Source organism: Diorhabda sublineata, chromosome 2 (genome assembly GCF_026230105.1).
Source record: "Diorhabda sublineata isolate icDioSubl1.1 chromosome 2, icDioSubl1.1, whole genome shotgun sequence".
NCBI classification, from domain to species: Eukaryota; Metazoa; Arthropoda; class Insecta; order Coleoptera; family Chrysomelidae; genus Diorhabda; species Diorhabda sublineata.
The window spans coordinates 7,343,959-7,371,891 of NC_079475.1; the positions used below are offsets into that span (position 1 = coordinate 7,343,959).

The 27,933-nt window shown below is 32.2% G+C and overlaps 1 protein-coding gene across 1 annotated transcript; it reads left to right on the forward strand.

Moving 5' to 3' along the window:
• Positions 1-2,433: 2,433 nt before the first annotated feature.
• LOC130440846 (novel acetylcholine receptor chaperone) lies at positions 2,434-27,933 on the forward strand. Its single transcript, XM_056774216.1, has 3 exons — positions 2,434-2,716; positions 16,525-16,663; positions 27,091-27,933. The coding sequence occupies exons 1-3, from the start codon at positions 2,591-2,593 to the stop codon at positions 27,300-27,302; spliced, it is 477 nt and encodes a 158-aa protein (XP_056630194.1). The 5' UTR covers positions 2,434-2,590; the 3' UTR covers positions 27,303-27,933.

Here is a 27,933-nt window from a genome sequence, read left to right on the forward strand (position 1 = left end):
GTGTTATTAGACTAATAGAAAGATAGAAAGAATATATTCTTCCCTTATTTCCACACCATTTTCAAAACGTCTGACTATACCACTATAAAAATATCGTGCATCTTTATCAGCAAAATGTTCGCATACCGCCTGCTTATTTTCATTGACGTTGTTATACTTTTTCCCCTCAATTAGGCCTTTAGCTTTGCGAACAAAAAAAGTTGGACGGAATTAGATCAAGTCTATATGGTGGGTTTTTAATATCTGTGAAGCCACATTTGTTTTCAGTAGCCTTGGAAAGCTAAGCAGTGTGCACAGAAACACAGTCATGAAATAAGTGCTCACTTCGGCTGATTTTGCGCGCCTTTTTTAACGCATCTGCCTTAGTAAGACAGAGTAATATGTCGCGTCAACGCTCGCAGTCCTTAACATATTGCTGTCATCACTTTTTTGTTTCAGATGAATCAGATCCACGACCGACGCCATATTCGTTATTAAACAACTAAAAGAAAAATCGATCGAATTTAATACACCAGCGTTTGTCTGCTTTATCGATTTGACTAAGGATAGGGTCCGCCTCTCTGACATCATAAATATACTGATAGCGAGCAGTCCGCAGTCTCAATACGAACAGCACGACCAAAGTAAAGACAGGAGACACTTATACGGAAGACATACCAACAACAGGAGGCATCAGGAAGGAGAACAGCCTCAGCTTTTTGTTCAATCTCTTAATGGACAGAATTATAGACGAAGTGTCATCATTAAATATGGGATACCAAATGGGACAGAATAAAAGAATCAGCATGGTATGCTACGCCAACGATGCAGCTATTTTCGCAGAAACGCAGGACGACCTACAGAGACAACTACACAAATTCTGCCAGGTTAGCTGTACGATATAAGCTGGTAGTTCAGGACAAAATCATCGAATCGAATTTAAATACCTGCGTATGGACCTGTCGAGTTATCACGACCCAGTGAAGGACTTAAGAAGCCAGATCAACAAAGCGACTGCCATATCGGGCTGCTTAAGACAGACACTATGGGCTAACGAATACATGAGAAAGGATAGAAAGGTTAGGATCTATAAGACTTGTATCAGGCCAATCATGACATACGGAATAAAAACCAGAGATGAAACCAACAAAATGAAGAGCATTTCGGTTAGCCGAAATGAAAATGCTCAGGACTATAGTGGGAAAAACAAGAGTAGATTGAATCAGGTACACTGATATCAGGGAACAATGTGGGGTGCAAGACATCGTAAGATGGGGGAGACAAAGAAAAATATACTGGTACGCCCACGTTAGAAGAATGGAAGAGAGTAAACTGCCACGCATCGTACTTGAAGGGAAACCAATAGGGAAAAGGGAACTTGGACGAACACCTAAGAGATGGATGGATAGCTGGCAGTTCACCTCCCAGGAATTGATACAGAGTAACCTGCAAAACTAACAGATCATGAGATCCTAAAATGAATAAGAAAAAAAAGACTTTTTTGACCTTTTCATTTTTTATACGGCTTACCTTTCTAATGCTTATCAAATGAATCTCTTTTGGATGTCGCATCATAGTAAAAGATCATAGTCGAAATTAATCAAATTACATTTTCTTAGTCCTTCCGGCAAAGCTCTCAACATCGTTCACCACATTCAACTCAATGCACTGCGCTTAAAATTCGCGCACTTCTACTAATTTTTATTATATTTAAATGCTTATGTAGGAAAATGTGCTGCAATTTCTTGTTTTTTTAGGCGCCAGTCACAATTTCTTCTGCTAATTAGTTCTTTGGAGTTGTCACCATCACAAGACCTTCCGCAAGTGGGTTATCTTCTAATGATTCTCGTCCCCAACGAAACAACTTTTGATTGTTGAATATTGTGGACACAGGTAAACAGGTGTAAATAGTTTCTATTCTGTTTTTGATTTGCGAAACTCAATTTGAGACATTTTTCAAAACAACTGGACTGATTAGTCGTTCGCGCGAGCTCTACCATAATAAAATGCATCGGAGCATCAAGTAGAAGCTTTGTGTAAAAGCTTGTTGGAACTTGTTACTGACTTGCGCGTACGTAAAAATTTTTGCAAACGCACTGTATTTACTAAATGAGACCAAGAACTCATGAAATGTACTGCTAGTGTAAAAGCGTTGATTCAAATTAAAACAAAATAATTGTAAACTGCGATGGAGTCTCGAAGTGTGTTGTAAATGTCAATCGGCGCTTTTCGAAGTAATAAAACAGTTAAATTTTTTGGGGAGCGATTGTACGAGTTTATAGTGTGTGAAGTAAAAGTTTAATAAAAATTTTTCTAAATCAGAGTGTAAATTTGGAATTTTTTGTGGTATTTAGGTACAGTTTTATTTGTTTCCTTTTTCTAAAACTCTCTGGTTCCATCTGAGTCCGATTCTGTAGCGTCGGATCGCGCGAAACGCGCTTCTATTGATTTCTCAAAGCGTCGCGATGATCCGAATGGAAAAGTATTAAATAGAAAATAAAAAATACGAACAAAATTCGCGTAGGTAATCAATTAATATTATTGTGCGTAATTCTTCAGATATGCAAGATGTGCTAAAGTGGAATTAGTGATTAAAAACCTAGTTGATAAAATGAGTAATCCAAAAATGGGCTCTATCGTGCTGAAATCGTTATCGATTTTGTTAGGTTTGTTTTTCATTTTTGTTGGATTTATAAAAATTTCTAGTGCCCTTTCTAAAGAACTTCACAAAGATTTGGTGAGTATTGTTACATCTCATATTTTAAATGCCCATTATCTATATTATATAAGGTTATCTAACAAAGTTGAGAAGCATTTTTTTAGACATAGTAAAGTAAATCAATTTTAGAGTATTTATGGAATAATTGAAATTAAACACTGTAGATATAAAGAAATAGTAAAATTCATCCTTTTTAAATATCTTTCTCTTGTTGACATGAAGAACTAACCTTAACGTGTTGGAATAGTCTCATTTTTATGATATTTTTTGGACTGAATTCAATTTTAATTGTGACATAATTTAAACTTATATTATGAAATTTGACAACATTGCAACATTCTAGCATAATAAACAGAACAGTTTCTTATAGGTTAGGTGATAGCGGCAAAATTCAAATATGAAAAAATAGAATTTTTATTACTTCAATGGGATTCTATTGTTTGTTTAGAAATATTTATTACATAGTCAATACCAATAATTGAGAAATAAATTTAGTGATAAGATAATGATTATACATTGGTGTGAATATAGGTGCATATCTTGTGTCAATAAGTGTGACTTAAACGTTATGTTGTCAAGTTCAATTTTATTCCAGTGATGATTGGAAATAAAACTGAGATTTTCATGAACAAAAAACAGAAAATATAGGGTAAATTATATTTAAATGAAAAATAAATCGAATGAAAATTAATTAATTAATATTCTTTTCTTTCAATATGTCAGTTAAATAAATTGAATTCGTCTTTTACATTATATTTATTGATGTACAAGAACAGAATTACTGTTCAAGAAATTAACCTTCTATCCAAACTAAATTATTGCATTACATTTAACTTGATTGAGGATTTTACATGAAAATTACGAGGATGGTTCCGTCTGATCTAGAGATGGCACTAGTTGCTTGAAAATTATCACTGTATTAGAAAGTACATAATCTATACAGCGAATGTTTCAAGTTTGAAGACACCACGTTGTTTAATATTTGTTTGGTAGCCATCAATAGTAAACGTTTTCAGAAAACATGGCAAAAATTGGTCGTCGATATGTGATACCATACTTCCATTAGAAAGGCCTTAGCTCAACCAATATAAAAACTAGATTGTACTTTAGATGAGATTGCTCTGTCGTTATCAAAGGTAAAATATTGGGTAGCAAGACATGAGAAAGCTGTGCGCATGATGAGTGCCGTGTTTGGTCACAATGGAACAAAACAAAAACACGTTGTGAAGATGTTTCCATCGAGTGCTTGGCAATGTTTCACAGAAATAAAGTAAAATTTTTCCTCCATTTCATAGCAATGGAAGAAATATAGGTCCTCCACTAGAAAAAAAAAGAGTAAACAAAATAATAGACTGAAAAGGGGGAATGGATTTCAAAGAAGATTTCAAAATTAACGAATTAAAGTTCAAATTATTACCTCGTCCAGTATAATCGCCAGATTTAACCCCCTCGAAATACTTTCTCTTCCCAGACTTGACAAAAAGACTCTGTGGTCGGAGATTTTTCAATAATGAAGAGATAATATCGGCAGTTAATGGCTATTTTGAAGAACTTGACGATTCTTATTAATAAAAAGGTATCGAACTTATTAAACATCGCTGGAAAAACAGTATGGAGCTAAAAAGAGATTACGTTTAAAATAAATATATTTTTTTCCAAAATTTTTGTGTTTTCTTTGTTGGGCCAGGTACTTGTGAGACCATTTTAGCCAAAGTATGTGAAACTAAATTTGAATTTAAAACGATCCGAGAATATTCGAATTTACAGAAGCAATTCACAACATTTTTGATAGTTAGACATGTGAAAACTTCATTTTATGCTAATATTGATTATTATTTGCGTAGTCAAAATATTATATTATAAATCATAAATTCGTGTGCACCCTTTTTGGGTATCGACTGTGTGTCTAGCTTCTATTATAACCTTTGCCCATGTTATTTTTTTCTTCTAATATTGCGCCATTTGTTTTACTAAGATTAATTTGGGCTTCCTCTTTTTCTCTTTTCCATTTCTCTATAAAGCTCTTTGGCGGTCTATTGCTTTTCATTCTACAAAGATATTATAAAAAGATAGAAAAATCATTTTTCAAAAACAGCGATTTGTATTGACAAATCGCTATACGTTTGTACCCGTTTTCTGTAACTTTGGGTTGAGGAACAATTCCAATTATGTCTGGGTAGTCAATATCAGATATATGATTAATTTTAAGACTGTTTTTTTATTATTTATTAACTCCACAAGCATATTTGGAAATCATACCTTTAGTGGCACGAAATTTTGCCAGTAGAAAGTCTCCGCATTGGCTGGTTTTCCTTGTTGGCTGAACAATTAGGTTTTGTGACGTCCATAGCATGTTCGTCTTCAGAGTGTTCTGAGGTCTGATAAATAATATTGTACCAGTTTTTGTTGCATGGTTAACATAAGTCAGTCAATTCAATGTCTTCCAAAGAAGACGTACTGTGAGTTCTGAATTTTTTCTCACTTTGTATAAATCACATACATCCTCAACAGCTTCAGATTCATCATCAATTGAATGATCCTTTTCGTACGTTTTATATAAAAACAGCTCAAAATCGTGAAACTGAATATTTTATTGACTTCTAAAGATATCCATACCAGATTAGTACATAAGCTTTTTTCAAAATAATACGAACAACTTAAAGCATCCCGTATATGATAGTTTAACATTTATGACAAATTAATAGATTTTAGGGACTAGTACCGGTTAAAATTTTAAAAAAATTCATTTTTTTCACATTTTTCGAATCCTTTTACTTTCAATAAACATATCCTAAAATTTCAGTTATCTTTTGTAACCAATCGACAGATTTTTTCAATTTTTTTTTGCGTATCATTTAATTTGTTTCTTCAACATCTTTTTATAGAGGGCGCCAAAGTTGAGATTGCAAAAATGATAGCTTTCCACGGCGCTGAGATAATCTCAAATTTGGTAAATATGAAACAAAAAATTCAAAAAATTTTTTAAAGAGGAAGGTAACTTATATCGTAATTTACCATAAAAATGTAAAAAGGAACGTTAATTTTATACTCTATGATCAAAAATTAAAAAACAAAAAGTTGTATATGGAATTATAATAAAGAAAGAGAAAAAAATATTCAATTATGCGTCATTGTTTACCCTTATAACCGGTACTATTGCCCGGTACTACTAACTCAATTTCTCTTGGGTCCCATATTTTGTGATCCAGGACAAAATGGATGCAAATAAAAAGCGTACCCAGCAGAACCACAATGAACACTCACAATACCACTCAGAGTCACGATCGAAATGGCCGAGCAATAGGAGCTCTATTGCTACTCAGAGTCTATCTCTTTCACTCTTGTAAACAATGAGTGGTAATGACCAAATTCCAAATGAGCAAAATTCGTACTCCAAAAGTTGGTTTTGCGACAATAACTATCTCAATTTTCAAACTAGAAACTTTTTTAAAAAAGCATTTTGTAGTGAATTTCAAGTACTTCAACTGCCTATCAACTAAAACTATTTTCAACCCTCGGTTTCGAAAAAGGTGCAGCTCATAGAGGCTGCAAACATTGAACTAATGTATTCCTTCAATTTTTATTAAATATAGATTTAGAAAAGCTAAAAATTTTTGGCAAGAAAAACCCTACAATTGATATTTGAAATATTTTCTCATGACATGAATTTATTTAAGAAAAATTTGTTTTTCACGAAATTACGGAAATGTAATGTTCAATGTAATCAATTATTTTTTCTAAAATAAGCATTCAAAACTAGTCAAATCACATTGATCATATCAATAATACATAAATGAAGTTAATTGCAAGTGGAATATGGAATATTACATTTTTTCTAAAAAGAAAAAAGAAGAAACTTAATTTTCGTTATAAATCAGTCAACTTTGATGCAAAAGACTTTTGATAGGGTTCATTTTGAAGTTTTTCTATGTGCTTTGAAAAAGATCTCCTGAGTTTTTTCCAAAAATTTTATCAATTTCAAGTTATTTGAGGTTGAAGGTTTTCAATATCGGGATTCCACAAAAATAGCTATCCTTCAACGAGCATTAACTCAGTTATTATTGAATTTACAGAAATCCTTAAAAAATGAATCTCTTTGTTTTTTGATTAGCTACATCTTTGTTGTTTATAAATTTGTTGATAAAATGGAAAAATTTTAAGTTATTCACGAAAAACAGTGAAAAATCTGTTTTGTTCTCAATGAAAAATGAGCAGTTTCAATCGTTAATAACTCTAAAAGTACCAACTTTAGAAAAAAGCTTTGTAGAATAGAATTTGTTTAGAATTAGCTAACGATTAATTTGATGACATACATTTTCATCTACAAGAACGGCAAACGTGTAAAAGCACCCTTCGGAATAGGGTATATTTTGAAGAAGTATATGAATACTACCTTTATACCAATTTTGAAGAAAATCAACCTTGATTATCGAAATTCCATGGGAAATCGGCTAATAACTGCCTATAAAGGGAAAACTGGAGCATTTGTATTGATAGTTTCTCTCGATATCTAATTTATAATTTGTAGGGGTTTTCTTTAATCCAAAAATGTTTGCACAATTATCATAGAGATAATAACAATTAAGAGTTTTGTTCTATCCATTCATGAATTAGAAATTTATAAATTCACCTGAATAATTACAATATAAATAACATACGATCATTCTGGCATACAGTCCACATTTTTCTCTAACCACATAACATGACGTGTAAGTGTTAGTCACAATAATTTAATTCCTTCATGCATTTAAAAATATTTTCGAACAATCCTAGACAGGCAACTAGCCAAAAATTACATTCACAGATCGAATGTTGAGTAAAACACAAATTTTGGACTTTTCTTTGAGATTTTATAATACAATTTCAGAAATTGTACACTGGTTATATAATATATAGGATGTCATTAAAAAAATGAAACGGGATTATTACCAAATCATTATAGTCGAGGACAATAAACTACAAAACTTAGGAATTTCCAATAGCCCGGTCAAATTAGACCAAAAAATAAGAGTGAAGCTATATAAATTCCCATTAAGCTGAAAATCAGTAAAATTGTTCAAAATATAATTGAAAATAAAATTTGAATGTGCCCTATCATTTCTGTGTACGAAAAATATTTTATTCAAGGTCAATGGTCAAAAAAATGAGTTTTCGCGATTATCAGCAGAACAGCGAGTTTTATCATAAAAATATCTTAGACAAAAATTGTAGATCATTAAATTATTTACAAAAAACGTATCAAATTTTTTTTCCTATGAGCCACCGTTTCTGAGATAGAACAATTCAAAAAGTTGTAAAAGTTATAATATTTCAATATCGTCCAATTTTAGTAACATCTTTGTCAATTGTTAATTTATTGACTTATGATAGTTCAAACAGTCAACAGAAATTTCTTATAAATACTCACAACAAGTCTCGGTTCATTTCAATATTGTAAGAAAAGTTTACTGCTGAAAATACGACAAATTGGTGAAACCAACATTTACGTCTTTTTGAATCATTATATCTCAGAAACGGTTGCTCCTAGGAAAAAAATATTTATATGTTTTTTGTAGATAATTTTATGATCTACAATTTTTATGATAAAACTCACCGTTTTGCTGAAAATTGCGAAAAACTCATTTTTTTGACTTTTGACTTTGAATAATTTTTGAATTTTTTCCATACAAGAAATGATGGGGAACATTCAAATTTTATTTTCAATTGTATTTTAAACAATTTTACTAATTTTCAGCTTGATGGGAACTTATATAACCTCGAATGTCTAAATTGACCGGATTATGAGCACTAAGACAGATCAAGATGCAACAAAGAGCATTCGATTCGGGAGTCCATCCATTATGATTAAGAAATGAAAACTGCATTTTGAAAAGTGCATCTCTCAAATGATTAAGAAATGAAAAATTTTTAACTGGGTAAATATTGCAGGAAATAAGTCCAATTTTACTACTCGGAGTTTTCATGGTCACTGATTACGAATATTACGCGTTCTACCTGATGACTGGCTTATACGAAGTTTCCTGGTGCCACGTGGAAATTTGTTTCTTAGAAATAAGACGATCAAGATGCAACAAAGAGCATTCGATTGGGGAGAGTCTCGGGAAACTTTGTGAACGAACGTTAGAAATAAGAAATGAAAACTGCATTTGTGCAGGGGAAAATGATTTTGAAAAATGAAAAATTCTTGATTGGGAAAATATTGCAGGAAATAAGTCCAATTTTACTACTCGGAGAGTTTATTTATATACACACCACAAAACAAAAAAAAATAAAGTTTATCAAAAAGCTTTTTAATTGATTAAAAGACTATATCATAACTCTGTGTGTCTGTCAATATCAGATTGAATTCCTATAAATAGCCAGGAAAACTTTGTAAGTGAGCAACATGATATGTAATTAATTGATAATGATAATAAAAAAATTTATATCGAGCATTTTTTTTATTTATTTTAATAAAAAAAGTATTCCTTTTGTTTGTTTTAAGTTTATTTTATATAAAACTTACAGCTTTTCTTTATCAATTGAGACACTACGTCTGCCGAATCAGTATTTGTTATAAAAACATCAACAGACATTCAAAAACAGTTTCAAAATTTGTTAAACGAAAACCTCCTCGTAGCCATCTCACTCTAAGTTCTTGCAATATAAATTTTGGTGACAGTATTTATAACATTTGGTAAAGTCTTGGGCAAACTAGGATTCAGATTCAATAAAAACAATGCTGTTGATGTCATTTCTCGGGAAATTGATTTAGCAACCACTGGTCCGAATTTTGCTGACAGTATTTATAACATTTGGTAAAGACTGGGGCAAACTAGGATACAGATTCAATAAAAATAATGCTGTTGATGTCAATTCCCGGGAAATTGATTTAACAACCACTGGTCCGAATTTTTCTGACAGTATTTATAACATTTGGTAAAGACTGGGGCAAACCAGGATTCAGATTCAATAAAAAACAATGTTGTTGATGTCAATACTCGGGAAATTGATTTAACAACCACTGGTCCGAACTTTGCTGAAAGTATTTATAACATTTGGTAAAGTCTGGGGCAAACTAGGATTCAGATTTAATAAAAACAATTCTGTTGATGTCATTTATCGGGAAATTGATTTAACAACCACTGGTCCGAATTTTGCTGACAGTATTTATAACATTTGGTAAAGACTGGGGCAAACTAGGATTCAGATTCAATAAAAAACAATGTTGTTGATGTCAATACTCGGGAAATTGATTTAACAACCACTGGTCCGAACTTTGCTGAAAGTATTTATAACATTTGGTAAAGTCTGGGGCAAACTAGGATTCAGATTCAATAAAAACAATGCTGTTGATGTCATTTATCGGGAAATTGATTTAACAACCACTGGTCCGAATTTTGCTGACAGTATTTATAACATTTGGTAAAGACTGGGGCAAACTAGGATTCAGATTCAATAAAAAACAATGTTGTTGATGTCAATACTCGGGAAATTGATTTAACAACCACTGGTCCGAACTTTGCTGAAAGTATTTATAACATTTGGTAAAGTCTGGGGCAAACTAGGATTCAGATTCAATAAAAACAATGCTGTTGATGTCATTTATCGGGAAATTGATTTAACAACCACTGGTCCGAATTTTGCTGACAGTATTTATAACATTTGGTAAAGACTGGGGCAAACTAGGATTCAGATTCAATAAAAAACAATGTTGTTGATGTCAATACTCGGGAAATTGATTTAACAACCACTGGTCCGAACTTTGCTGAAAGTATTTATAACATTTGGTAAAGTCTGGGGCAAACTAGGATTCAGATTCAATAAAAACAATGCTGTTGATGTCATTTATCGGGAAATTGATTTAACAACCACTGGTCCGAATTTTGCTGACAGTATTTATAACATTTGGTAAAGACTGGGGCAAACTAGGATTCAGATTCAATAAAAAACAATGTTGTTGATGTCAATACTCGGGAAATTGATTTAACAACCACTGGTCCGAACTTTGCTGAAAGTATTTATAACATTTGGTAAAGTCTGGGGCAAACTAGGATTCAGATTCAATAAAAACAATGCTGTTGATGTCATTTATCGGGAAATTGATTTAACAACCACTGGTCCGAATTTTGCTGACAGTATTTATAACATTTGGTAAAGACTGGGGCAAACTAGGATTCAGATTCAATAAAAAACAATGTTGTTGATGTCAATACTCGGGAAATTGATTTAACAACCACTGGTCCGAACTTTGCTGAAAGTATTTATAACATTTGGTAAAGTCTGGGGCAAACTAGGATTCAGATTCAATAAAAACAATGCTGTTGATGTCATTTATCGGGAAATTGATTTAACAACCACTGGTCCGAATTTTGCTGACAGTATTTATAACATTTGGTAAAGACTGGGGCAAACTAGGATTCAGATTCAATAAAAAACAATGTTGTTGATGTCAATACTCGGGAAATTGATTTAACAACCACTGGTCCGAACTTTGCTGAAAGTATTTATAACATTTGGTAAAGTCTGGGGCAAACTAGGATTCAGATTCAATAAAAACAATGCTGTTGATGTCATTTATCGGGAAATTGATTTAACAACCACTGGTCCGAATTTTGCTGACAGTATTTATAACATTTGGTAAAGACTGGGGCAAACTAGGATTCAGATTCAATAAAAAACAATGTTGTTGATGTCAATACTCGGGAAATTGATTTAACAACCACTGGTCCGAACTTTGCTGAAAGTATTTATAACATTTGGTAAAGTCTGGGGCAAACTAGGATTCAGATTCAATAAAAACAATGCTGTTGATGTCATTTATCGGGAAATTGATTTAACAACCACTGGTCCGAATTTTGCTGACAGTATTTATAACATTTGGTAAAGACTGGGGCCAACTAGGATTCAGATTCAATAAAAAACAATGTTGTTGATGTCAATTCTCGGGAAATTGATTTAACAACCACTGGTCCGGATTTTGCTGACAGTATTTATAACATTTGGTAAAGACTGGGGCAAACTAGGATTCAGATTCAATAAAAACAATGCTGTTGATGTCATTTATCGGGAAATTGATTTAACAACCACTGGTCCGAATTTTGCTGACAGTATTTATAACATTTGGTAAAGACTGGGGCAAACTAGGATTCAGATTCAATAAAAAAAATGCTGTTGATGTCAATTCCCGGGAAATTGATTTAACAACCACTGGTCCGAATTTTGCTGACAGTATTTATAACATTTGGTAAAGACTGGGGCAAACTAGGATTCAGATTCAATAAAAACAATTCTGTTGATGTCATTTCTCGGGTAATTGATTTAACAACCACTGGTCCGAATTTTGCTGACAGTATTTATAACATTTGGTGAAGTCTGGGGCAAACTAGGATTCAGATTCAATAAAAAACAATGTTGTTGATGCCAATACTCGGGAAATTGATTTAACAACCACTGGTCCGAACTTTGCTGAAAGTATTTATAACATTTGGTAAAGTCTGGGGCAAACTAGGATTCAGATTCAATAAAAACAATTCTGTTGATGTCATTTCTCGGGAAATTGATTTAACAACCAATGGTCCGAATTTTGCTGACAGTATTTATAACATTTGGTAAAGACTGGGGCCAACTAGGATTCAGATTCAATAAAAAACAATGTTGTTGATGTCAATTCTCGGGAAATTGATTTAACAACCACTGGTCCGAATTTTGCTGACAGTATTTATAACATTTGGTAAAGACTGGGGCAAACTAGGATTCAGATTCAATGAAAACAATTCTGTTGATGTCATTTCTCGGGAAATTGATTTAACAACCAATGGTCCGAATTTTGCTGACAGTATTTATAACATTTGGTAAAGACTGGGGCCAACTAGGATTCAGATTCAATAAAAAACAATGTTGTTGATGTCAATTCTCGGGAAATTGATTTAACAACCACTGGTCCGGATTTTGCTGACAGTATTTATAACATTTGGTAAAGACTGGGGCAAACTAGGATTCAGATTCAATAAAAACAATGCTGTTGATGTCATTTATCGGGAAATTGATTTAACAACCACTGGTCCGAATTTTGCTGACAGTATTTATAACATTTGGTAAAGACTGGGGCAAACTAGGATTCAGATTCAATAAAAAAAATGCTGTTGATGTCAATTCCCGGGAAATTGATTTAACAACCACTGGTCCGAATTTTGCTGACAGTATTTATAACATTTGGTAAAGACTGGGGCAAACTAGGATTCAGATTCAATAAAAAAAATGCTGTTGATGTCAATTCTCGGGAAATTGATTTAACAACCACTGGTCCGAATTTTGCTGACAGTATTTATAACATTTGGTAAAGTCTTGGGCAAACTAGGATTCAGATTCAATAAAAACAATACTGTTGATGTCATTTATCGGGAAATTGATTTAACAACCACTGGTCCGAATTTTGCTGACAGTATTTATAACATTTGGTAAAGTCTGGGGCAAACTAGGATTCAGATTCAATAAAAAACAATGTTGTTGATGTCAATTCTCGGGAAATTGATTTAACAACCACTGGTCCGAATTTTGCTGACAGTATTTATAACATTTGGTAAAGACTGGGGCAAACTAGGATTCAGATTCAATAAAAACAATTCTGTTGATGTCATTTCTAGGGAAATTGATTTAACAACCACTGGTCCGAATTTTGCTGACAGTATTTATAACATTTGGTAAAGACTGGGGCAAACTAGGATTCAGATTCAATAAAAAACAATGTTGTTGATGTCAATTCTCGGGAAATTGATTTAACAACCACTGGTCCGAATTTTGCTGACAGTATTTATAACATTTGGTAAAGACTGGGGCAAACTAGGATTCAGATTCAATAAAAATAATGCTGTTGATGTCAATTCCCGGGAAATTGATTTAACAACCACTGGTCCGAATTTTGCTGACAGTATTTATAACATTTGGTAAAGACTGGGGCAAACTAGGATTCAGATTCAATAACAACAATTCTGTTGATGTCATTTCTCGGGAAATTGATTTAACAACCAATGGTCCGAATTTTGCTGACAGTATTTATAACATTTGGTAAAGTCTGGGGCAAACTAGGATTCAGATTCAATAAAAAACAATGTTGTTGATGTCAATTCTCGGGAAATTGATTTAACAACCACTGGTCCGAATTTTGCTGACAGTATTTATAACATTTGGTAAAGACTGGGGCAAACTAGGATTCAGATTCAATAAAAACAATGCTGTTGATGTCATTTATCGAGAAATTGATTTAACAACCACTGGTCCGAATTTTGCTGACAGTATTTATAACATTTGGTAAAGACTGGGACAAACTAGGATTCAGATTCAATGAAAACAATGCCGTGGATGTCATTTCTCGGGAAATTGATTTAACAACCACTGGTCCGAATTTTGCTGACAGTATTTATAACATTTGGTAAAGACTGGAGCAAACTAGGATTCAGATTCAATGAAAGCAACGCTGTGGATGTCATTTCTCGGGAAATTGATTCAGTAACCACTGGTTCCAATTTTGCTGACAGTATTTATAACATTTGGTAAAGACTGGGGCAAACTAGGATTCAGATTCAATGAAAACAATGCTGTGGATGTCATTTCCCGGGAAATTGATTTAGTAACCACTGGTTCCAATTTTGCTGACAGTATTTATAACATTTGGTAAAGACTGGGGCAAACTAGGATTCAGATCCAATGAAAACAATGCTGTGGATGTCATTTCTCGGGAAATTGATTTAGTAACCACTGGTTCCAATTTTGCTGACAGTATTTATAACATTTGGTAAAGACTGGAGCAAACTAGGATTCAGATTCAATGAAAACAATGCTGTTGATGTCATTTCTCGGGAAATTGATTTAACAACCACTGGTCCGAATTTTGATGACAGTATTTATAACATTTGGTAAAGACTGGGGCAAACTAGGATTCATATTCAATAAAAACAATTCTGTTGATGTCATTTCTCGGGAAATTGATTTAACAACCAATGGTCCGAATTTTGATGACAGTATTTATAACATTTGGTAAAGACTGGGGCAAACTAGGATTCAGATTCAATAAAAACAATTCTGTTGATGTCATTTCTCGGGAAATTGATTTAACAACCAATGGTCCGAATTTTGCTGACAGTATTTATAACATTTGGTAAAGACTGGGGCAAACTAGGATTCAGATTCAATAAAAATAATGCTGTTGATGTCATTTCTCGGGAAATTGATTTAACAACCACTGGTCCGAATTTTGCTGACAGTATTTATAACATTTGGTAAAGACTGGGGCAAACTAGGATTCAGATTCAATAAAAATAATGCTGTTGATGTCATTTATCGAGAAATTGATTTAACAACCACTGGTCCGAATTTTGCTGACAGTATTTATAACATTTGGTAAAGACTGGGGCAAACTAGGATTCAAATTCAATAAAAACAATGCTGTTGATGTCATTTATCGAGAAATTGATTTAACAACCACTGGTCCGAATTTTGCTGACAGTATTTATAACATTTGGTAAAGTCTGGGGCAAACTAGGATTCAGATTCAATAAAAACAATGCTGTTGATGTCATTTATCGAGAAATTGATTTAACAACCACTGGTCCGAATTTTGCTGACAGTATTTATAACATTTGGTAAAGACTGGGGCAAACTAGGATTCAGATTCAATAAAAACAATGCTGTTGATGTCATTTATCGAGAAATTGATTTAACAACCACTGGTCCGAATTTTGCTGACAGTATTTATAACATTTGGTAAAGACTGGGGCAAACTAGGATTCAGATTCAATAAAAACAATGCTGTTGATGTCATTTATCGAGAAATTGATTTAACAACCACTGGTCCGAATTTTGCTGACAGTATTTATAACATTTGGTAAAGACTGGGGCAAACTAGGATTCAGATTCAATAAAAATAATGCTGTTGATGTCAATTCCCGGGAAATTGATTTAACAACCACTGGTCCGAATTTTGCTGACATTATTTATAACATTTGGTAAAGACTGGGGCAAACTAGGATTCAGATTCAATAAAAATAATGCTGTTGATGTCAATTCCCGGGAAATTGATTTAACAACCACTGGTCCGAATTTTGCTGACAGTATTTATAACATTTGGTAAAGACTGGGGCAAACTAGGATTCAGATTCAATAAAAACAATGCTGTTGATGTCATTTCTCGGGAAATTGATTTAACAACCACTGGTCCGAATTTTGCTGACAGTATTTATAACATTTGGTAAAGACTGGAGCAAACTAGGATTCAGATTCAATGAAAACAATTCTGTTGATGTCATTTCTCGGGAAATTGATTTAGTAACCACTGGTTCCAATTTTGCTGACAGTATTTATAACATTTGGTAAAGACTGGGGCAAACTAGGATACAGATTCAATAAAAATAATGCTGTTGATGTCAATTCCCGGGAAATTGATTTAACAACCACTGGTCCGAATTTTGCTGACAGTATTTATAACATTTGGTAAAGACTGGGGCAAACTAGGATTCAGATTCAATGAAAACAATTCTGTTGATGTCATTTTTCGGGAAATTGATTTAGCAACCACTGGTCCTAATTTTGTTGACAGTATTTATAACATTTGGTAAAGATTGGGGCAAACTAATATTCGATAGAAACAATGTTGTTGATGTCAATTCCCGGGAAATTGATTTAACAACCACTGGTCTGAATTTTGGTGACAGTATTTATAACAATAGGTAAAGACTGTGGCAAACTAGGATTCAGATTCAATAGAAACAATGTTGGTGATGTCATTTTCCGAGAAATTGATTTAGCAATCACTGATCCATATTTTAATTGAAATAATTTTACTTTTTCAGAGAAAAGAGTATGTGAAGTATGCGAAAGTCTTTCCGTTCTCGGAGATGTTGGATTTCAAAATTCCATCAAAATGGTATAGGAGAACTGTTGGTGGATTAGAAATTCTTTGTGGTAGTGCAATGGCTTTTTGGCCAAATCGTAAGTATCACGCATCATTAGGGAAACCCAAATATGCAAAAAGCAAATTTTTCATAATACACATTTTTCTAAATATTTGCATATTGTGCATAATTAAACAATGAAATCTGTTATATAAGTCGTTTTAAACACTTAATTCAGAGTTTTGTTGGGCGAAGACCAATTTTTGTCGGCTCTTATTTATTTAGTGATTTTGAACAGATAACATCTTATTAATTTTTATTAGTAGAATGACTAAAGACAGTTCAATGTTAGTATGGATTAAGCCATACAAAGAACTACGTATGAGTACGGGAAAAGTGTACTGGTCTTTTACACCAACCAAATACATACAAGGTATCTTACTCACGCTTGAATAGGGTTGCTGAAGAGAGTAGGAAACATTTTCGTTTTTTAAATTATTTAATTTCAGATATGAAAGCGCCTATAAGGGTTCAGTTCTATGAAGAAAAATTACCTCACCTCAACCCATTATTACAAGATGGAGCTGCTTAGTTGGAAACCGCTTATTTTATTGCGAGAATGTTTGTCAATTTCAGTACGAATATTCGGATACTTTACAGACGTTAAGCAATTATTCGAAAACTCAGAAATAAAACAACAATTTTCGCTTACAAAAATCAAACTTTACTCTGATGCACTTAATATTAATTTTTATACGGCTCCGGTTTATTGTGATTTCTCTAAGGCCTTCGATTGTGTTGATTATAAAATTCTGGATAACAAACTAGAGTATTATGGCGTCTGAAGTGTTTCTTCAGATTGGTTTGTATCTCACCTTGAATGTGAAAAACAACTGTTACTAGCTAATGGTAAAGTTTCGAATATAATTTTCCAGTGGGCAGGGTTTTTTTGACATTCATTAATGATATCACAGACTTACGAATTACTGGTAAATTAACTTTATTCGCAAATGACACCACTGTAACTTGGAGTGGTCCAGATGTACAACCTTTACATTCTACTAAGTCCTGGTCTGACGCAACGGGCTGTTTAAACAGTGAGAAAACTTCAGTTGTATCCTAATTTGTTGTTTGTGTCTAAACATTTCAATTCTCGTACTGCTTTAAGAACTTACCACTCGTTCGAATCGCTACAGTTTGCCTTTCTGAAGGCCTTGTAGTTTGCACCTCTTCGAATCTATCTTTAATTCACAAAAAGAGCTACTCATTACATTTATGGTTTGTGTGGTTTAAATCATTGCGAATTTAGTTTTAAAAAATACAAAATTTCAATCCTCTCCGCCCTTTTCATTTTAGAATCTGTTTAAACGCAACTCATGTGAGAGGTCCATTCATAGTTACTTTACTAGAAGAACAAATATGGACATTTACTTAATGATTACCACCTCTGATATGTTAAAAAAATTCCATCACTTTCAATATCAAAAAATTATCAATCAGCTACCTTTAGAATCAAAAGTGGCAAATTCATTTAATAATTAATTAATCAAAGTTCCGGAGATTGACAAAGACATTTCTGCTTGGAAGATCTTATTCTTTTGTGGCTGATTTCCACAATTTACGATGGATTAGCATAATTCAAAGTATAGTATGGAGTAAGATATTCATATTTTATTATAATTATTATTGAGCCAAATTTTTATTTTATATTATCTGGTACCTATCTTTCCCAATCTTTTCATAAATGTCACAGGCATAATTTTTAAAAAATTATGTGGTTGGGAGAAATGGTAGATTTCAATTACTTAGCCAAGCAGCTAATATTTTAGAGGGAAAATTTACTGATTCCATTCTGCGACAATCAGCAATTATTACATCAGTTGGTGTGGAAACAAGTTTTTTTTTATATTTAGCCGAATAACAAAATCTTTGTTTATAGCTAAGGACAATTTGCTTCGTGTAATAAATGCATGTATTATTTAGGTTAAGTTTATGTTTCTATATGTTCTTGATTTTAGATCTGTTATGTTTCAAAATTAGTTTTTTTCTATAATTTTTAAGAGATAGATAAAATTTGACGTTTCTCTTTACAAACACTTAAAGAAAAGCCGAAATGTCAAATTTTATCTATCTCTTAAAAATTATAGAAAAAAACTAATTTTGAAACATAACAGATCTAAAATCAAGAACATTTAGATGCATTAATATATCAAAAGGTCTAAGAAATTAAAGAAATTTAGGTTAAGTTTAATACCTATGTGAAAAAACAATTAAATCTTTGCCCATTTAAAAGTACATCAATAAATCGATGTATGAAAATTTTTTTGCATATTTTTCAAATTTATTGTGCGTATTTTGACTAAACGATTTGCATATTTATGCGCATATTGTGGGTTTTCTAATTATATACATTTATAAAAAAAACATATAAGTAAGTTTTACATGCTAAATTTTTTATAAAAACGTCTAATGTCTACTTTCAACGAACCATTTCGTATAGTAGAATTTGATTGATTATACATATTGATAACTTCTCACGTAATACCGTTTAGTTGTTAATAATTAAGAAAATAAAATAAAAACCAAGACAAACTCATCACGCACCTCTTGACAACTAAATTATTTTAAGTGGAAATTAATTACGTTCTGAATGAGTAACTGTTCAGTTCTATGCCGCTCGAAAATGATTGGCCATATTTAAAGACATAAAAGAAAAAAGTAAAAATTAAAGATTCTAATAAATCAACTATAAACTAGCAGCAAAACTGAACGATTGAAATTATAAAAACAAAAAGAAAAAGTACTTGGAAATCTACAACGAATAAATAACGTTCTTAATCTCAATCTCATTAATTATAACTCCTACTTTCTATTCTCATTTTTCTTATCGAAGACTACAGTCGTGATAATCCAGAAGCCACTCTCTTTTTTTTAGAGAATAATAAGGTTGAGTAGGTTCCTTTCGACGAGACACACAAATTCTCGATAGATAATTCAGGAAATATAAACTGAAAATGACCATTTTATAATATTTTTTCTGCATGCTTTGGATAGGGATTTTGAATCATCAACCTCAGGTCGAAACCAGCTACAACTATTTTCACAAGTCAAACTGAACGATTTAGTAAGAAATTTGGAACTTTCCAGAAAATCTCTATAAATTACTGGTGTCTGGGTTGATACGAAAAATAGCTTACCTCAGAAGCTACTTGGTGTGGAAATCGTGTCAAATATTTCGCACGAAACGAACCACTGGGGTACTGCCAAGCAATTGCTGATCTAGTCACTTGGAGTACATACCTTAAGACTGAGGTCTTTCATTCAACTTTTTAGAAAAGATTCTTCAATGTGTTCTTCCAGATAATAGCAATGTTTTTGCTTCGGTTCCAGTAACCTATTCAATTCAGCTTAAATTTTGTTAACCAGCGTTATTTTAGTAGCCCCTTAATAAACAAAAATTTTCATCATTCTGATTTTACTGGAATATTTACTGGAATGCGCTCATAGGGGCGGAGACATAAAACCTGCTGCCGAAAAAGTAGATTAGATTTTTCCAAGCCTTCATCTACTTCATACGCATTCTTTTTCCTTTTAATTCCAATACTTTGTCTTATTTAGGGTACTGCAAAAAGCAGGTTTCATCTCTATTATAAATTCTCGTCCTATCTTCAAGAATTTTCGTAAATTTTTTTTCTTGGGATAATTTAGAACTTTAATAAACCAACTTTCAGTCACATTAACAACCGAAGATGTAACGCTTCTGGAAGTTCCATGAATCAGTAAAGGATGTCTTTTTAGAAACGCTTGATACCTGTGTTTGCCTAGGGTGTTAACGTTGAAAGGACTTTTATCTAGATAGTATTTTATTGTCGCCTGTACATTACCGCGCCTTCTTCGAAATCCTTTTTTCAATAAGTTTTCTTCATCACTTTTCTGTAGCTTTAGCTTCAGGAATGCCATTGCTTCAATGGAATTCTAAACAATCACTTTATTGCACGATTCTCCACTTTCGGTATTTTTTAATTTTTTTCAAAATGATATATTTAATAGGAAGTTATATAATAATACAATAATCAGTAGTATACTTTATGTAATGTTTATTCAGCAAGCATTTTGGTTTGGATGTACAGTATGAAATGGAAATTACCAGTTTATTCTATAATGTTCTAAAATATATATTGAATTGAAAATTTAGTGAAATGCATAAAATAATAATAACTGTTTTGCACTAAATTTTAAGTGATACAGTTATTAGCAGCAGTGGATTTGGATACAATAAAATATCCAGTAGTGAGCGTGTTTGTAATTTTTTTCAAAATCCCATCCCGAATTTTTAACTATTAAACTATTAATAAAAGTTAAACCGCATTACATTTTACCTATGAATCTGCTTTTTAAACATATTTATGTTTTACATCTTCAATAACTAGAGTTCTGCCGACTATTGGAAACTTTATCTTATTTATTTGGAAATTAACGTGAGAAGGAGTAACTAATTCATGCATTTATTACTTATAATATTGAACGGTATATTGTACCATTTTGAAATTTAAAAATCACCTTTCAATCTCTAATACCTTTCACATTAATCACTGTCAATATTTTACCGAACTGTATCTACGAAAACCGGTCTATTTCAAACGTTTTTTATATATTCTTCCGTCCATTAAGTTTTATATGTGTAACAATGTGTGTTCGCTTTGTTTTTACTTCAACTATTCGATGGCAACCCACGCATCGTAAATTAACTACTTAATTAGAAGTGTACAGAAAATACTTTAACTGAAAGAGCTTTACAAATATCAAATCTTGAAGTTAGATGCACAGCTAATGAGAAAGCTAAAACAACATTACAAGAAATTGTCCCCTGTCTTCCAATACAAACATATTTGAACAACATCAATATCTTCCATTGATTTTGTCAGTATCTTTAATTAAATTTTTCCTAGTTGCCATAATAATCGGCTCAGTAACTAACAAGTTTAATGACTTAAACTAAATGTAGGAGCCCGAGATTCTCAAATTCTCCAGGTTTCCTGAAATTCTTGCAAAATATTTTCTTTTTCGAGAAAAAAATTTCAAAACAATTGAGAACAAATATGACACAATCCCGAACAATTGACATAACCGCAAAATAATTTTTTTTAGAAATCAATATATCAGAATCGAGAACAAACTTTTAAAAACTTAGAATAACGTTACAAACGCGATAAGTTCTACAACTCAAAATGTAAAAATGTAATCCTATCGCTCGAAAATCTGATTTTTTCACAATTTTCCCTAGTAGATTTATTTTCAGGTTATTCCATTCTGGATCAAAGTAGAAAAATATAGAGCAATCTGAAACAACACACATAATAAGAATTTCTTGAAATATTCCTAAAAATATAACGAAACAATTTTTTTCTAAGGCAATAATCTAGAACAATTGTAAACAAAATTAAAATATTTAGAAAAACTATCAAAACCGCGATATCTTGAAAATGCACTCCCATAACTCAAAATGCAGTGCTATAGCTCAAAATGCGTTCCTACAGCTCAAAAATCAGATTTTCCTTTCAATTTTCCCTAGTAGATTCATTCTAAGCTCTATTCCATTCTGAAACTAAGTAGAACAAACCATAATAATTCGGAACAACAAGTAAAATCTAGGAAAAAGGTTGAGCACCTTAGAATAACCCGTATAATAGTGATTTATCGAAATTTTCCTTTAATCCTGCAAAATATTTTGTTTCCAAGAGCAATATTCTAGACCAATTGAGAAAAAAATTAGAAACAACTCAGAACAAAGATTACAATCGCGATACCTGAAAAGTATGGTTTAGTTTAAAAATTAATTTGAACAAAATTAGTGGAAAATAAATTTATTTTGATGGTCTATTTTGGAACAATATAGAACAATATAGAACAATATAGAACAATATAGAACAGTATAGAACAGTATAGAACAATATAGAACAATATAGAACAATATAGAACAATATAGAACAATATAGAACAATATAGAACAATATAGAACAGTATAGAACAATATAGAACAATATAGAACAATATTGAACAATTTAGAATAATATGGACCAATGTGAATAATATAGAATAATCCAGAACAACCGTCAAAATCGGGATACCTTGAAAATGCGCTGCCAGCTCGTTTATGTCCGGTTTTGAAACAAAGTGGAACAAATCTATAATAACCTGGGCAACTTCCAAAATTTTTGTATCTCCAAAGTGCGGAGCCAACTTTTTAGGGGTAGCAATGCAGCTGTTTCTTTTAAAATAAATATTGTTTATGTAAAAGGCTCGTTTATATTTTGAGAAAGAAATTTCTGATTATGCGATAAAGGTGTTTCCTATACCTTCTTATGCTGATGATTAGAAAAATAAATACTTCTCAATTTTATATTTTGTAGAAACAGTTCGGTGTGTTTATATGAAAATAACATGAAAATTAAATCAGCTTTTATTTGTAGAATTCGTGAAACGTGTGTTTATTTTTGGTAAGTTGTTGCAGAATTTTTGACCGCAACCTACATTTTGTCAATGTTAATTGACTATAAATACTGTCGAGGAGAGTCATGATAAATATTATACTTGCATTTATTGTTTAATTAAACTTACGAAAATAATTTGTATATCGACTGGCGTCGACATAATTTTCATTCTAGAACTGCGGATTTAGTAGTGTAGGTTAAGTACGAAATAAATTGGTAACGAGAGGTTTAATACTGAGAAAAAAACTATTTCTAGTACGTTTTTTCATTTAATCGTATAAACAAGCAGTATACCAAAAAAAAATAATGTGAATAAACAGTTCTTTCTACATAAAATTAATAAATATTTAACACGTTGAGACCTAACCAAAATTGATAAACTATTCCCTGGGCCCAAAACTTTTTTTTTGTATATTTACACTCCATATGTGGTGTAGATCCAAGGAAACATAGAAAAAAAATATTTTATTTTGATAAATAGTGCGAAAAAATGATATTTTTTGTGTACGGTTCATAGGCGCGCTCGGGACCGCTAAAACTGTACCCAGGCCCCAGAGCGTGAGGTGTTTCTACAAAGCATGCTTATGAGACAGTAAGCATTGACAGACGATCAGGAGTACTATAACAAAGACAAATTTTCTATACATCTATCTGAGCATATGACAAGTTACAACACTTTTTGAGAAGAACGTTGAAATGGCATAGGAACATTGCTATTGATCTCTTATTTGATACAGAAATGGTAAATGAATAAATAAAAGAATAACAAAAAAGAAAATATAGCATTTACTGATTTTTTAAGTGTAGCAAAGATGATGATCAAGACACGCCAAAACAAAAAAAACTATTGCCTATTGAAAAAATAGGTCTAAGTCAAAAGGTGAGAAGAGGGAGTAGGGTACAGTAAAAAAAATGTAAAATCCATAGTAAAAAAAGGAATTAATTTTTGTAGTGTTGGTTTTGGAAAACCACATTATTGTAATCAGTGTTTTGCGAAAAACATAAATAATTCAGATTGTAACAACAATCTTTCCATGTTATATTTATATGCTTTTCGTCATGTTTTTTATACCCTTAAAAACAAAATCAACTAAAATAGGTACAGGTAATCTGAAGCCTAATACAAATGTAATCAATTATTATTTGAATTATGTCGAAGAAAACATAATAAAATATGAAAAATAAAATCAAATGAACCAAGTGTAGGGTAATGTTCCAAGGACTCAGGATGTATTTAAATACGGTCCCTTAGGCGGCGAAGGAGGTTCGCAATAAAATATGTCGTGCGGTCCATAGGACTACTTTGGGTTGTGGGGAAAGTTCAATTGCGGGCCTATGGATCGCACTAGAGCTCAACGTGTTAACAACATCACATAGCTGTTTTTTATTTCAAATATTGATATCTAGTCGTTCTATTCTTACTTGGAAAAAGCAAAAAATACGTTGAGTGTTGAAAATATCCAAGGATTCAGCCACAATACTTAATAATACTATAAAAGTTTTTATATATAATTTTTATACTATTGTTAAGTTTTCCAAAAAAATACGATGCAAATTAAAAAACATTGTTTTTTGTCCACGTAACTCCTTGATCGTAAAGATGAAATAATTTAGAGATTTTATGAAATAGCCTTAAGCCTTAATATTCAGCAAGCTCTTTGTGACCTAGATAAAACCAATCTTCGAGCTTAAATGTTCAAAGTTTTCGCATAACATTTTCAACATCTCCTCTGGATTAAATTTTTTCCCTCGTGTGTGGTAGGAGCTCAATATCAGCTCTTAGATCTTTTTTCACGTAACTTTCGCAGCATATGGTTTAGCAATGTCTTATTCTAAGAGAACCCTCTTTTGGTTAACTAAAACTGGATCTTTCGCACATAAAATCTCATACAACGCACCACCCGGATTTCTGGAAATGTTTTTTTGTTTAATAAATTAATATTGCTATTGCTCAAATTCTTTTCAATCATTTTGACGCAATAATAAGAAATGTGTAGTAATTTTGAGTGATTTTTAATGAGTAAAAATTATTGCAATAAAACCAAATTTTCTTAAAAATAAAACTTGTATTCTAAACAATAATGTTCCTTTTTTTACAACGCTAGTAGCGTGTATTTCCACCTCTGGATGTAATTGTTGCTAACATTCTCCTGGACATGTTTTCAATTAAGTGCTTGAGGTATGTTCTCCCATTCCTCTAATGCCGCTTGGTCAAGCTCATTTAAATTTTGAGGAGATAGATTTCGACCACGAATGCGGCGTTTTAAAATGTCCCAGACATGCTCGACAGTTTCATATCTGTACTTCTTGGTGGCCAGTCCAGGGTATCAATTCCTACTTCGTTTAGGTAATTCATAACATTTGCCGCAACGTGTGGTCTATCATTATGATGCATTAAAAACTAATCTGTGCGGATAACATAACAAATTCCTCCCAAAACATGATAGACCCTCCTTGGAACGGCTCCCTGGGAATAATACATGACTGCGCAAATCTTTCTCCTCGCCGTCTTTGAATTTGATAACGTCCATCTGGACCTCTTAGACTGATTCTTGTTTCACCAGTAAATAAAACTTGGTACCAATTTTCTAAATTCCAATCTAAATGTTGCTTTGCAAATCTTAGCCTAGCAACAAGATGCTGCCTGGTTGGTTAGCAAAGGTGCCTGGAGAGCTTTTTTGTTATGTAGACCAGCATTCTGAAGGTGTCGTCTTATTGATCTATCAGAGATATTTACATTTCGGACTTCTCTTAAAAGGTTGTTGAGCTCGACACTTGCCATTGACTGATTTCTTAATGAATTTAATTGCAAAAGACGGTCATCTCGAGGAGTTGAAACTGACGACGTCCATGTCCAGGCTTCCTAGAATGTGAACCGGTCTCTCGAAAACTTTGCATCAATCTGACAATGGATGAGTGGTGTACACCAAACAGATTTGCCACTTCACGATAACTTTGTCCCTGTCCAACTAACTCGGTTTCACGTTCACTTAACTGCCTAACTCTATTCATTTTTTGTTTAACTAGTCTCGACTTTAACACACCTTGAATTACGGCTATCCACAACTTGGTACAACAATAGAATGAAAGAAACATTAAAATATGCATAGAATTAAAATTTTAAAAAACCGCAAAAACAGTTACTTGCTGATAAGAAATTTTGCTACATTTTATCACTAACATTTAAGATTCTCTAACTTTTTGTGATGGAAAAAAAGAAACCCAAAAGATTAATATTTTAGGTTTTGATATTGAAATAAATGGTTGTGCGTTATTTATGACCATGAGTTTATATTTCTTGGTTTTAATAGTTCGACCATCTGGAAGTATATTAAACAGACACAGTACAAGACTTTCAGCTAGAATCGAATTCTTTTTGCGACGAATTCTGATAATTGTCCTTTGTTTAACTACTGATTTTCCATATCTTGGATGTTGAGATAAATCTATTTTTCATTGCAAGAAACACTTCCAATAAAACGATCATCTTTCGACAGAGTAAGCAGCTGTTTACACACCTCCACTCGAGGCTTCGCTTAAATGGTACCTAATGCTTCTAAATAGCAAAGTATGGTATCCAATGGAGCTCAATAATGGACGAGTACTAATAATAGGTTGGTTTTCTACTGTTTTCTTTTTAACGTCAATATCCCACGACCCAACGACCCAAGCGCGAACGATCTTCAAGTATCGAATCTCCACTATTAAAATTATTAAATTATTTGATCAACTGTATCTTTCCCTGAAAAAGAAAGTAAAACTATTGTACCCTCCATAGAATTAGAGACTACTCTTATCAAGTTATATTTAAATTGCAGGAATTTTCAAATATGAAAACTTATATTGCATATGAGACACCTTCTGCAAAAACGCTTATTTCAAACTTGCCCCTGTATATAAGTTCTGATATTTTTGATACCTTTGACATTCCTTCAAGTAATAACATATATAATAAAGTATACAAGTATAATTATTTGTTGTAAAAATGTGCTGTTAAAATCAACTAACGATCAATTTCTTTTTTTTTTTTCAGATAAAATTAAAAACCTGTCCAACATCATACTTCTCATGTTAACATTGATGGCTGTCTACTCCCATTATATGGTAGCAGATAAGCTCGAGAGGACGGCACCGGCGTTAGTCTTTCTTTTCATGTTAAGCGGTCGATTGGTGGTATTCTTCCAACTTCATAAACGAGAACAAGATCAACGCGAGCCCATCGCAAATGGATTCAAACAGGAATAGAAATTAGTATAAGTAAAATTTGGAATTGGGTTTAAATTTTTCTTATTCGTTTTTCGACAACTTTATATTTTAAAACAAATATAACTGAGAATAAAAGAAGTAAAACATATTTTTAATAGAAAATTTTGCATTAAAAAATTACGAGAAGAAAAAGGAGAATCAAAACACTCCTTCAAAAAGACACACAATAGATTTTCATCTTTCTCGTCAGTATCTAGCTTAAAACTTAGCGACATTTTCGTCGTACTGGAGGAGGAAAATACCCAAACTCTTGTTGTCATGCACTTATGTTTACATTTTTATTTTAAACGGCATAATTTCGTAAAGGCCGCTTGATATGATGCAATACAACTTGTAGTACAATGTAAGACGTAATATTTCTTGATCAAAAGCATGAAGATGAGCCGACTTTCGTAAAACTTCGTTATTTTCATTGATGTACAAAATATTAGTAAAAATTTGAGGTTAGGAATTTGTTTACTGTTACTGTTTACAGAGACTTGCATGCAATTTCTTGCACGTTATATTGCATTATGTCAAGCGGCCTTAAAGATACTTCGAGAAACTTGAATAAACTGTAAGGTAATGACAGAAGGACGGCTATTGCGCTCTCTAATCTACATTATAAAAA

Bases quoted from the DNA above. Each gene is read 5' to 3' on its own strand.
- LOC130440846 (XM_056774216.1), top strand. From the start codon at position 2,591: ATGAGTAATCCAAAAATGGGCTCTATCGTGCTGAAATCGTTATCGATT. The intron at 2,717-16,524 runs GTGAGTATTGTT...TTACTTTTTCAG, and splicing joins AAGAACTTCACAAAGATTTG to AGAAAAGAGTATGTGAAGTA. The intron at 16,664-27,090 runs GTAAGTATCACG...TTTTTTTTTCAG, and splicing joins AATGGCTTTTTGGCCAAATC to ATAAAATTAAAAACCTGTCC.